The 13079-nt window shown below is 41.0% G+C and overlaps 3 protein-coding genes across 4 annotated transcripts; 2 read left to right on the top strand and 1 right to left on the bottom strand.

Moving 5' to 3' along the window:
* The first annotated feature begins 48 nt into the window (after window positions 1-48).
* Window positions 49-1279, top strand: LOC311100758 (NHP2-like protein 1). The gene is made up of 3 exons (XM_084141720.1): window positions 49-237; window positions 411-531; window positions 798-1279. The coding sequence occupies exons 1-3, from the start codon at window positions 235-237 to the stop codon at window positions 1058-1060; spliced, it is 387 nt and encodes a 128-aa protein (XP_083997846.1). The 5' UTR covers window positions 49-234; the 3' UTR covers window positions 1061-1279.
* A 344-nt stretch (window positions 1280-1623) lies between these two features.
* Window positions 1624-4028, top strand: crym (crystallin, mu). Of its 2 annotated transcripts, none has more exons than XM_084142166.1 (8): window positions 1624-2094; window positions 2174-2324; window positions 2549-2611; window positions 2746-2847; window positions 3004-3187; window positions 3330-3451; window positions 3624-3708; window positions 3801-4028. In XM_084142166.1, exons 1-8 carry the CDS (start codon window positions 1928-1930, stop codon window positions 3863-3865), a joined length of 939 nt encoding a protein of 312 aa, XP_083998292.1. In that variant the 5' UTR covers window positions 1624-1927; the 3' UTR covers window positions 3866-4028. The 2 variants fall into 2 exon arrangements, with proteins under 2 accessions (XP_083998292.1, XP_083998293.1); XM_084142167.1 differs by having other exon boundaries at window positions 1654-2094; window positions 2249-2324.
* LOC311101105 (ras-related C3 botulinum toxin substrate 1) lies at window positions 4010-12535 on the bottom strand. The gene is made up of 6 exons (XM_084142168.1): window positions 12211-12535; window positions 10380-10451; window positions 10009-10126; window positions 6542-6604; window positions 6223-6382; window positions 4010-5890 (listed from the first exon to the last, which is right to left on the bottom strand). Exons 1-6 carry the CDS (start codon window positions 12243-12245, stop codon window positions 5760-5762), a joined length of 579 nt encoding a protein of 192 aa, XP_083998294.1. The 5' UTR covers window positions 12246-12535; the 3' UTR covers window positions 4010-5759.
* Between the last annotated feature and the right edge of the window lie 544 nt (window positions 12536-13079).

The following is a 13079-nucleotide window of genomic DNA, read 5'->3' as shown; positions in this document are numbered from 1 at the left end:
AACTTCCTGTCCAGTTTAGCAAGCAAAGCCCCCATGCGTTCCATGCTCAGTCCTACACACGTGTTGTTAGAGTAGCTGCGTGTTGAAGTTCCTCTAGCTTTTGAGAATCTAAACAAGCTGTTGTAGCTACAGAACGATTTATTTTTGGATTTCCCAAAACCTCAATCGCAGACGTATAGTCCTCCGTGAAGCATTCGCCGAGAGGAGAAATATCAGAAATAAACGGAAACAAACATGGTGAGTGTTTTTAATTAACAGCTTCAGTTAGCATTTCTAGCTAACGTTCGCTAACTACCTGAATACCGGTAATAACGTAGCTAGTTAACGTTACCTAATTGATGATAATGATAGCGTTATTTCGTTCTCATCTAGTCTCTACATCTTCTAACTGTTTTTGGGTTTGTTCTCAGACTGAAGCCGAAGTGAATCCCAAGGCCTACCCCCTGGCCGACGCCACACTTTCCAAAACCATTCTGGACCTTGTGCAGCAAGCCTCTAACTACAAACAGTTGAGGAAAGGGGCCAATGAGGGTGAGAGAATCAGACATATTGATAATATCAGTAATGTACTGTAAATATATTTTCTGTGACCACATTATACCAGCTTCTAAGACATCTGGTCCTATGGCACAGTACAGGAGGTTGTGTGTGTCTCTGACCAGAGGTTAGCTGATTCAAATCCTGCTCAGATTACCTCTTTAAACACTACAAAAGTTATCTATGGAGTTCTCATTCTGCGTTATAATCTATCAAAGACATATGTCACTAACCCTTGAATCTTGTCTACCCTCTTCTAGCCACCAAGACATTGAACCGTGGTATCTCTGAGTTCATTGTGATGGCTGCTGATGCTGAGCCACTGGAGATCATCCTCCACCTGCCACTGCTCTGCGAAGATAAGAACGTCCCCTACGTGTTTGTGCGCTCCAAGCAGGCCCTGGGGCGTGCCTGTGGGGTCTCCCGCCCCGTCATCGCCACCTCAATCACCATCAAGGAGGGCTCTCAGCTGAAGCCACAGATCCAGTCTACCCAGATGGCCATTGAGAGACTGCTGGTCTGATCTGGTTGCTGCTCTGTTGTATTGGATAGTCTGAAGGACTTTATCAGGCAGTTGAATTATGTCTTATTTTGGATAGTACAGTTGTCTTTGGAAGATGCATTGTCTACAAGTATCTATTTCTATTTTGTCAGGTACATTAAAATAAAATGATTCATTTCCATGTACTATGTTAAGTCATTAACTCTTATGTTTTGTGATAATAAAACATGTTTCTTTTTACTCATGTGTGTTCTGTAATTGTATTCTTTCATTTTGTAAGTGCCAGAAGACTATTACATTTTACATTACATTTTAGTAATTTAGCAGACGCTCTTATCCAGAGCGACTTACAGTTAGTGAGTGCATACATTTTTCATACTGGCCCCCCGTGGGAATCGAACCCACAACCCTGGCGTTGCAAGCACCATGCTCTACCAACTAAGCTACAGGAGGTATAAAGTATATGTATGCAAGAGAAATTGGTTGAGAACTTTTATGGAGGGATGAACCAACTAGAAAAATGTAAGTTCGTTATGAATGAATAGATCCTGTTTTTCTAGTTGGTTCAGCCCTCAATTTCTCTTGCATACAATATTGTTAGATGTTGAGCAAGTACCACATGTATGTTGCGGAACAGCAAGGCAAACGTTTTTTTGTTTAGGGACCCCTCATAAACTGACTGCAGAGAATATGTGCGCATTTGATGTTCTGTAGAGCGTTTTTAGAAGAATTCCAAGCGTTCACGCAAACATTTGGTGTGGTGTCTTGAACGCAGCCTCGGAGCTGGAATCATTTACCTAATACCGAGGTCACATTTCAGAAAAGTTTAACTTTAAGACTGATCATAAACTATCTGCACGCTTGAGTTGAGCAAAAGCTTTAGCCACCATGGCTGAGCCACCCGTTCTTATACGACAAGATGAGGTTGAAGGATTGTTGGATTATAAAGATTTGATCCCGCGACTTGAAGTAGCACTGGGGACGTTTTCCAAACGGGACAGCGCAGAAATGATCCAGCCCGTCCGTAGTACGGTCCCGTTACAAAAATACAATGGGTATGTTGATTCATTAATTCCCTTATTTATCATTGGTCGGTAATTTAGTAACAATACTGTTTAAAAAATGTCCGCCTAGATTCCTGGGGCTGATGCCTGCATATTTGGTGCATGAAGACATCCTGTGCACAAAGTTGGTGTGTTTTTACAAGAGGGAGAGTGGGTCAACTCTGCCATCAACTCAAGCCACAGTGTTGCTGTTTGATCCTGAGTATGGGAACGTCAAAGCTGTGAGTATGCCTATGACTATTTAACAGTGGCTGTCGTAGTAAATATAATTTGTTGTACTTCCTCTTTTAATTTTGTGTTCACCAACATGGCCATTATATGTTATTTATCAGTTGTGACCACCCAGCCATACAAGCAGAGTCAAATAATTCAAGGATTTAGCACAGCTGGTTATAATAGAGGTCAATTCAGTTATAACATCTGTCTGTGTGGTTGACATCTGCAGGTCATGGATGGGGAGGTCATCACAGCCAAAAGGACAGCAGCAGTGTCTGCTATTTCTGCCAAAGTAAGGCCCTCTCCATGTGGCCTAGGCAAGCATGCATACACTCTTAATTGGGGATTGCTCACTACCTGTCAATAACTCTAACATTGTGCTGTTCTAATTTTGGAATGTTTGGAACCCCCCTTGGAACTGTCCAGCTGTTGATGCCAGCCCAGTCGGAGGTGTTGACCATACTGGGAGCTGGCCATCAGGCCCTCAGCCACTACAACGTCTTCACAGAAACCTTCTCCTTTAAAGAGGTACCAGAGTGATTCAGTGTTTCTGAATGGGTGATTAGAGAGACCCACTGGTGTGTGGCTATATCCTCCAGACATAAGACTTGGTTCTGGTTAGAAATATCTTGTTGTGGGTCATGAGAAAATATCAAAGGCCATTGAGGGATCACATCATTACAGGTCCGTGTGTGGAGCAGGAGGAAAGAGTCGGCGGAGAGGTTTGCCCAGTCCACCCAGGGTCATGTTACAGTATGTGAGTCAGTGGAGGAGGCAGTGAATGGGGCAGACGTCATAGTCACTGTGACTAGGGCCATTGAACCAGTGCTCTTTGGCCAGTGGGTCAAGCCAGGTGCCCATGTAGCAGGTGAGGAGACTCCTGACTGAAGATGATAGTGCCATGCCTTGACATAAGATTTTGATGTGTGTAGATAACATACTGTAATTGCACTGCCATCTCTCTCTTTGGTCTTAATGTAATGTGTCATTGCTGTGTGTGCGCGTGGTAGCTGTGGGAGCCTGCAGGCCAGACTGGAGGGAGCTGGATGATGTGTTGATGAGGCAGGCTGAGGTGTATGTGGACAGCAGAGAGGGAGCTGTAGCAGAGTCAGGAGATATCATCCTGTCTGGGGTAGGTTGTGAGAATAGTTCAAATGGTTATTGGTATTCTGTTTCTGGGTTTCTTCCAGTTGTGCCTACTGAATGCAATCTTGGTTTATGGTAGTAATAAAAGTAGGCATCCCAATTAAAGGATACATATGCTTTAACATGATTTGGTGTGCTAATGAATACTTCATCTCCAGGCCAAAGTGTTTGCAGAGCTTGGAGAGGTTCTCAATGGAACAAGACCTGCCCATAGAGAGAAGACCACTGTGTTCAAATCCCTTGGTAGATCGTCTTACTTTATCCTCTATTCAAATCCTGTAACATGTTCCTCCATTGTACTTAAAAGTTTTATTGATCCCGTTTGTATACAACAGGAATGGGGATTCAAGATGCAGTCTCTGCCAAGCTTGTGTTTGAACAGTGGAAGAGCAAATACTGAAGACCTGTGGAGGATAATGGGATGGCCATGAATGTGATCACTTACATTCCCACCAGTTCTTTAAAGGAGTAGGTGGAAAGATATTGGGAGTTGAAGCACATTCCTACATCTGCACAACAGAATGTAAAAAACAGACAATAGGCAGAGATTTTAAATGAATTTATTGGCTTTAAAAAAAATAATCAGCAGATGAACTACTATATTATCATGTCAAAATAAAACCACATTTAGCCAGAAGAAAAATCAAGTGTATCATTTCTTTCATTGTGCCGTTAACACTGGTAATAGCTCAGAACAACAGCCTCACTCAGTTCAAATTAAAAATAATACTTTGAAAATAGTCACTGGTAGGTATATCACTGAACTACTGTATATTTTAAATACAGCAATTATAAGCTACAGTATAACAGACAAAGAACACATGGTCAGTTCAACTTCTTCTGAATTATTTTAAATTGCTCAGTTTTTAGTGAGATACAGTCATAGGTTAGCATGGTTGCAGTCTCTGTTCAGCTATTACATTCCAGTCATTGCCACTCCTGCCATCGGCCAAATGGAAGGAGTGGCAAGGAGTGGAATGTTCGCTAAAAAGACCGGTTCCCAGACTAGTAATAGGTAGCTCTGATGACGTTTACATAGCATCATGATGTTAATGATGACAAAGCTTAATGTTAAAACGAGTTCACGACAACTACGTTTCGAGTAGCAAACAAACTCCAGATTCTTCACACTAGAACTAGACCTTTGTAAAGGACTGGATAGATGGCAACTGCTGACAGAATCAGTTCTTAAAGGGAATGAAGTTGAATACAAGCCTAGATTCTACCGTATAACAAACAGGGCCTATAACAAAAAAGTTATGACGCACGCAGGTGTTTGGAGTGTAAAGCTGACAGACTACACACTACAGTTCCATTACTAACAATACTCGTACGATGGATGTATTTTGTGTTTATGTACAGAAAACACGGTTTGTGAAACCGTTGTTTAATCCAACAAGAGGGATCCATCTAAATTGGTCTGATAAAGAACCATTCTCCATCCTCTTTCTGACTAACAGGTTCTCCTATACATATTTTCTATAGACACCTGTAGAATGTAAAATACTGGATATTTTCTCAGATCAAGGGGGAGCACCAAGTACTGTAAGTGGATATTTAGCTGGATCTAATAAGCATTTAATCCAACTAGGTATAAAGTGATAGCTATTATCCATTATTGACAGTTGTTTTGACGATTTATTTGAGGATGGATAAAATCCACCTGACGAGAAAAGTTTTATCTAAATTCACTTGATCTACATAGAGTATGACTATAGAACATAGACGATACTACTACAACACTATGCTTTTTTTAATTTTTTGAGTTTACTTCCATTTCTCTTCAACTATTTAAAACGTTCTTTTAAGATTTAGTAAATGATGGTCGCACATCTGGTACAAAAGAGAAAAAACACAAGAATAAGAAGAAATCATTCCATTTAGTGTTCATGGAGCTACTAGAAAGTGATGACCATTATATGCGGTAGGAATTTTGGCAACACCTCAATTCTACACAATTGATTGAAGTCTGTAAACAAACAATATGGACTCTTGAGAAGAGTGGAAAGAGACAAAAATTGAAAAGAGCAATTAGTATTATCTTCCAGGAACATAAAAAAACAAGTACATTTTTTAGAAGGCAGCAGGAATTTCACAAAGCTCTAATTCTAGGATTTGTATAATAAAATCAATCATATTTAAGTACTATGTACTAAAAAAATGACATCTGGATACTTTTTGTAGAATCCTCCCCCTTCCTCCTAAGACACTCCCCCACCCTCTTCTTCTTCCTCCCCCCAACCAACAGGTGAGCTCAGACTGCAGTGTGACTTCCTCCTTCCTGTCTGGAGCGTTTAGAGTAGTGAGCACTTCCTCTTCCTCTTCTTGACGGGCGGGGGACACAAGACCGCCCGGATGGCTTCGTCAAACACTGTCTTAAGGCCACGCTGTGTCAAAGCTGAGCATTCCAGGTACTTTACTGCTCCTGTAGAGGAGACACAGGCCGGCATTCAACGTCACAGCAAATGGGGATTTCATTCATTAAAATCCTAAATTGAATAATAGCTATGACTACCCCATCCGGATCCAAATTAAGCTACCGAGAAACTCCATTGACATTGCTGTGTAGTCCAGTAATAGGCTTACTCTTCGTCCGGGAAATCGGACCCTAAAGTACTGCTAAGAAGCAAGTAAGCCTTGTCCGAGCCAGAACAGCTCATAGGACAGGAGCCTATCTGTTGTTTTTGTAGCGTGAGGCAGCTTGATGTACAAGTACACCTCCTAGACAGGACACTAAAGTACTATTAGTATACTAACCAATCTCTTTTGCCATGGCCAGGCCCTGGGGGTAGGTGATGGGGGTGAGTTTCTTCTCCTTCAGCTTCTCGATGGTGTCCTTGTCGTCTCTCAGATCCAGCTTGGTGCCCACCAGGATGATTGGGGTGTTGGGGCAGTGGTGTCTCACCTCTGGGTACCACTATGGAGGACAGGGACAAGACAGTCAGGATAGGATCAGGACGTTACTGTAGACTAGAGGCCTATCTATCAAAATCCACCCTCACAAGTAATGACCATGTTGATAACTTAATGCTTAATGCATAAACGAAAAAGAAACAAAGCAGAGACTATGGCTCACCTTGGCACGGACGTTTTCAAAGGAGGCAGGACTCACGAGAGAGAAACAGATCAAAAACACATCCTGTTGGGGAGGAAACAACCAGCATTATATATTTGGTCATACGAATACAGCATTACAAGATCAACCATAAAAAATAGAAGGTTACAATTTATGGAGATGAATGTTTTGTAGCTATGAATGGTACAAACAAACCATACATGACAGACAGAGTTCATGAACGTCCTCAATTCACTGCAATACAACTTAACTGTTATCTAGGAGGATAAAGTTTCCCTGAACACTGTCAATTGCCGGGAGGAGTCAGAGTCCAGAATGTGGGGCAGACAGAGCACTCTTTCACTTCCTTAATGTCTGCTCCAGACATTGTTTTAGTACTGTGGACAGAGGGCTGTACTCTCCTCCTCATACATACAGACCTCTGAACCATAATAAATGCTCAATGTTGGCTCATAGTTTTATATGCCGAATATAAATGCTCAATGTTGCCAACACAATGCAATAAGCCTTTCCCTAACACCCTGAAGAACTTGTTATATTATTCACAATGTTGTAGGGATTGATTCTTTATGCAGAGCTGACAGCAATTTTTAGAACGCTTTTAAAACACTGAAGCCAAACGCGGAAACAATGGGTATAACTTCCTCCGTGCTCACCTATTATGATCATCCATATGCGCGCCACTAGAAATCCCTGCATTAGCATGTTTCTGTTAGCCAATACATCCTGACAAAATACACCATATTACTAGCCTGCTAATGTGCCTGGACCTTGTAGGCTAAACTGCAGAGAAAATACCCATAACTGATCCAAATGGTTGTCCAATAAGGCAAGCTAGATGCAGTTATCTTTCTAAATGAATATGCATGCAAAACAACAGGCTTTTGAGCGGTTATTGAAATAACAAATGGCAATTCACGGCAGTTCACAGTCTAGACTGAGTTTTATACCTCACTTGAAAACAAGAATATTCTTCATTACATTGTGTTGTACATTTCTTGTCCCTAAAAAACTGAATCAATAGGGTGTCTTTTGGAGCTGCGTGCCCAGGGACTGGGAGCGCACATCGTGTAGGCTGTGTGCGCTCCCGAGGCTGCGTTATCTGCTAACTTTTTTTTCTTTCACTGTGTAAATTGACTGTATATATTCACTGCAGTATGAAGCCTAACATTGAACTGATGAATTAAGGGCTTCTAACTTAAGCTATAGGCTACATCTTGAGCCGGTCTGTCTTCATTGATCTGTTGCGCAATTACACACCTGGCCCTGCCGCTGCCTCGGCTATTCCTCTTTAAATCTTGTAGAGTCCCTGAAAAAGCCAGACTACAAAAGCTTGGACACTTATTTTCTTTACTAATAGCCTATTGGAGGAGAGATGCATGCTTGCTCTCGCTTGCTGAATGTAAAATAGGCTACAACATTAAGAATGGGCAGGGAGTTGGAAAGGACAAGCCCATATTTTCCTAGTAGGCCTATCTTAACACTGATAGGCTACATCCTGCCAAAATACACATTTCAGTCATTTAGCAGACGCTCTTATCCAGAGCCACTTACAGTTAGTGCATATAGTTTCTTTTGTTTTCATACTGGCCCCCCGTGGGAATCGAACCCACAACCCTGGCGTTGCAAACGCCATGCTCTACCAACTGAGCTACATCCCTGCCGGCCATTCCCTCCCTTACCCTGGACGACGCTGGGCCAATTGTGCGCCACCCCATGGGTCTCCCGGTCGCGGCCGGCTACTACAGAGCCTGGATACACCATATGAGTCGCCTGCTAATGTACCTTTCTAGATCTTCTAAACTGTCGAGAATAGACCCCATCTGATCCAAAATGTTGCATAATCAGGCCTAGGCTGTATGCAGTTATTTCGGCATGAAACAAAACAGGACACTTGAGCGGTTATTCAAATTAGCCTATATCACTGCAGTTTACAGTCTATAGACAATAATTGTGTACTCACTTGATAACAATAATACATTCCTCATTGCACTGTGTTGTTGTAGCCCAGGTAGAATAATTTTGTCTAAAAATGTAGCCCTAATCAATAGTGGAGCTTTGCATCCCCGGGGACCACAGAGGGTAGCCTGGAGGTACCCACAGATCTGCCATTTCATAATCTGTTAATTTATTTTTCTTGCACTTTGACAGGTAAATATTTATCCTATAGCCCTAATATTTAGCTAATGAATGGCCTAATATCTACCTTCTTACTTCGGCTGCACATCAGATATCACTAGCCTCTCTTTTCCAGCTGTTTCCATGTGCAATAGGCTATGCATGCCTCTCCACAATAGCCATTCCTCTTCTCGTGAAATCCCAGGAAAAGCTATAGGATATTTATTTTGATCATTTTTTATACTAGGCCTAACAGCCTATTAGGGGAAAGAAGCAGGCTTACTCTTGCTAATTGCTGAATGTAAAACAGGCCTACAGTTGAGGTGAGGAAGTGCGTTGGAGTGATCACTTTTGGCCATTTATGATAACATTGTTGCACTGACGCATTGCAAATTGTTGCACAGGACAGACAGAGAGATGACCACAGTGAAAAAGAAGACCCAAACGAATTGACAACCGTTAGAAAATTGCCAATCACTTGCAAACCACTTGAGGAACGAGCCAATGACATGCTGTAAAATATGTGCAGGCTAAACGGCATTTGTTGTTGAATTGCTACATTTAAAAATGGCCTACATGTACATTGATGTATTATTTGTAGTTGTCACTATGACAATGAAAACACCCTGAAAGCACTGAATGGTCGTGTTAACATCTTTTTAATAGGCAGCGTGCAGTACGATGTGTTGATCAGTTGATTGACAGTTGTAGGACTGTAGAACGATAAACTTTGTGGGTGCTCACCAATGTTTTTTAGTTATGTAGCCTATAGCTTATCGTTATAGTTATTGGTTTGGTGGATGGCCCTTAACTCTGACACAACTAACGTTATTATCGCAACAGAACAACTAGTAGGTCTAGCTAACGTTAGTGAACTTGAATGAAATATAATATATAAAATTACACTTGTTGACTTTACTTTTATACTCTATAAATTGACTCCTTCAAATAATTTACTCCGCCAAGTTTGCAACCGGCGCACTGCAGCCTATAGGTAGCCTAGCGTCAGGTAGCCTAGCGGTTAAGAGCGTTGGGCCAGTTACGGAAAGGTTGCTGGTTTGAATCCCCGAGCCAACTAGGTGAAAAATCAGCCGATGTGCCCTTGAGCAAGGCACATAACCCTAATTGCTCCTGTAAATCGCTCTGGATTAGAGCGTCTGCGAAATGACTAAAATATAAAATGTAAAGTAAAGCGGAAGTCAAATCCCATCACTTCCGTTGTTTCGCTGTGCCCATAGAAACGCTCGAAAATTAGGTGGATACTTTGAGATGCAAAAGTCACTTGACAATCTTCATTGCTTACACTAGTGACCTAAAGAGGACACAGTACATTTATCCTGTTGTTTTACCGTTTGTGGATAGGACAGTGGTCTGAGTCTGTCGTAGTCTTCCTGTCCTGCTGTATCCCATAGACCCAGATTCACTGGTTTCCCATCTACCATCACATTGGCAGAGTAGTTGTCAAAGCTATAGAGAGAGATACATGTTATACCACATTGACATCATCAGGGATGTGATCAGCACACCACCAGGAAATAAAGGCAACCAGTACATTTCAATGATTCGACAGGCCAAATATAGAACTTCCTGATCATCAGGAAAGGGTTAAACAACCACATCTCTGATTATAAAATGTAAACATTCTATGTTTCTAGTGTGGGGCACCTTCTGCGATGGGGGAGTGGTGGGGGGGAGAGATAGCGAGAGAGTATGTACTTACACTGTGGGGATGTATTCCCCGGGGAACGCGTTGGTGGTGTAGCTGATGAGCAGGCATGTTTTACCCACAGCTCTGGAGGAGAGAAGCATAGAGAGATGGAGGGATGAGGAGGAGAAATAAACCACTTGGTTTTTGTTTTGTTTATGTCAATTTCAAAACTGAAAGTAGAACTTGGATGGTGTGTAACTGGCCAACTTGAGACAATGCATTAAACTGAATAATGTCTGCATTATCCAGTAAGACTGTGGGGAGCTTTGTTGTGTTCCAATGTTGAGGTTTCTCTCTACAAAAGGGACATATTACCAGCATTGCGTGAGAATGACACATTTGAGTCCCAATCACAATGTCCTAAATAAGGTTGGATGGTGGAGCTCATCAAGAACAGGCAGCAGACATTTAGGGTGGGTTGCACCATCATGGATAACTCTTAAACTGGGGTAAATCAAGGTTTATCTATAAATCTTGTTGCACCAAACTTGAAACCTCATTTTAAATTAATTGTAGTTAAATGCTATGCTCCTTCTGAACAAAGTTTAATTTTGACTTTAAACCAAGATCAAATGTAATCTTGTTGCTCCATTGTTTTAAAGTCAAATGTAAATGTAGTTTAGGGATTCAATCTAAACTGCCACTGAAGGATGTTTATGTTTATCAAATGTCAGTGTATGTGCTGTATTTTTGGTGTGAGTAACAATTTCAGCTCCAGTGGCTTATCATGTTTGTAAACTCAACTAGCCAGCTAACAAATCTCACAAAAAATGCAATTAATTGCATAATTTAGTCTGGAAGTGAAAACTCACTTTGCTAGCTATCTAGCAAACTCGCAATGACCAGTGCTGGTTTGTTTCCATATAAATAAAATTAGAACATATTGCTATGTTGAAAGTATTATGACACCTGTCACTAATCATAGATTAGTGATTTAACCTTAGATGAACTAATCAAGGTTTCAAATTAAACATGCACTATGCAGAAATCCATCCGCCATTTCCTGGTTGCTAAATTTCAAGTTTGCCTAATTTCAGTTTATGTGACAAAACAAGCAAGTATACTGTAGAGAATCATTGTACCATATAAACCGCTGTGAAATATATTTTCCATAACCAAAAATATTGTATTTTCAGCTGGATGAAGCTGGTGTACAAAACAGAAAGTAAAAGACAAAAACGAAACTTAACGGGCAGCATAGAAATAGCGCACATAGAACATATCTATCGCTTTTTAGACCTGCTTTCAATGAGAATGACAGATCTATAACTCACATTTCTATGTCGATTTGGTGGGGTTGCCCAAAAAGTTACATACTGCAGCTTTAAGTGGTGCAACACATTAATTAGCTAGCTATAAACCTAGATTTACAAAATCTAAATTAGATCTAATCTAAGATCCATTTAAACCATGTTGGGGCAACCCACCCTAAAGGATTGTTAGCTAGTTAAGCACAATTTAATAACTAATAATCATAATAATAATAATAATAATAATAATAATAACAATAATTTGGTGGGTGCTAATAATTTCAGTGCGTATTAATACGCATGTGTGAATTGGAAATGTGATTTTTCCATATCCCACTCTGAGAAAACAGTGCATACAGCTGCTTTATCTAACTAGCCATAAACAGCAAACGAGAATGCAGAACACTAGTTAAGCTAAGTTAGCATGCCATAACAACTTTACAGACAAATGTGTTAGCAAGCTGGAAACAGTGACAACAGTTGTCACCAGTTAGCTAGCAAGGTAACAAGCAAACTATGGGCTTATAGAGACAATGATTTGATATTATAATTAATATATCATAGCTAACTAGACTAATGTAGGTTCAACTTACCCGTCCCCCACTACAACACACTTGATGGCCTGCATCTGAAGCCTCTCTCAACTAGCAAGCTAGCTAGCTAAAATAGTAGCTTATCGGTTAGCTGGTAAACCACTCTTTTGTTACCCCAACGGGGAAAAACAAGGTTTGAAGCCTCGATTGGAGGCCCCAAGTTACGATAGTTTGTAAATTTGGAGAATTCCCTCAAATCAGTGTCCTCAACAATAACTTGGTGGAATTCCAAACTTGTAAAAACAAGCAGCCACCACCCAAAAATCTCTGGTGCTGAGCTAGAAAAAACGCCCTCAGACAACGGAAGCTGTAGCTCCCATTCCATGCAAGTCATTTCCGTTTTACCGTAGATTGGATAGAGGAATTTTCAAAGGGCTGTCAAGCGACGCCACCTAGCGGTAAATATAATATGTCTACAGCCACTTTTAGGTTCTGAAAGTTATAGGGCAGTATTCCCTCATCATTTGAATGTTGTAAAGATTTAAAGGAGGCAGGCATCATATGAGACGAGACAGTCAAGACAAGTCAAGATGCAAAACTTTGGGTGTTATGATTTCATCAATCCGGAACTTTGTCATGGTTGTCCTGTGTTTTATCCTTAGAAAAAGTATGTGTTTATCCACATTTATATAGATGACAAATTGCATCTTATCTAAATTGGCAATGGCACCATACAGATTAAAAGGGAGTTTATCCTCTGCTGACTGTGGATCCATGTTGTAAGACATCTGAGTAAGACAGTATAAAACCAGTTAAGCTGTAATTTTGAGCTCTCTCTCTCTCGCGCACGCTATCTGTCTCTCTCCCTCCCCTGTCTCTCTCATTCTCTCATCCACCCCCCCCCCCCCCCTTCTCAGCAAAACTATTAA

Source organism: Coregonus lavaretus, assembly GCF_964263955.1.
Source record: "Coregonus lavaretus genome assembly, chromosome: 25".
Classification (NCBI taxonomy): Eukaryota; Metazoa; Chordata; class Actinopteri; order Salmoniformes; family Salmonidae; genus Coregonus; species Coregonus lavaretus.
The sequence above is the reverse complement of the archived record's forward strand: the minus strand, read 5'-3'. Positions and strand labels throughout refer to the sequence as shown.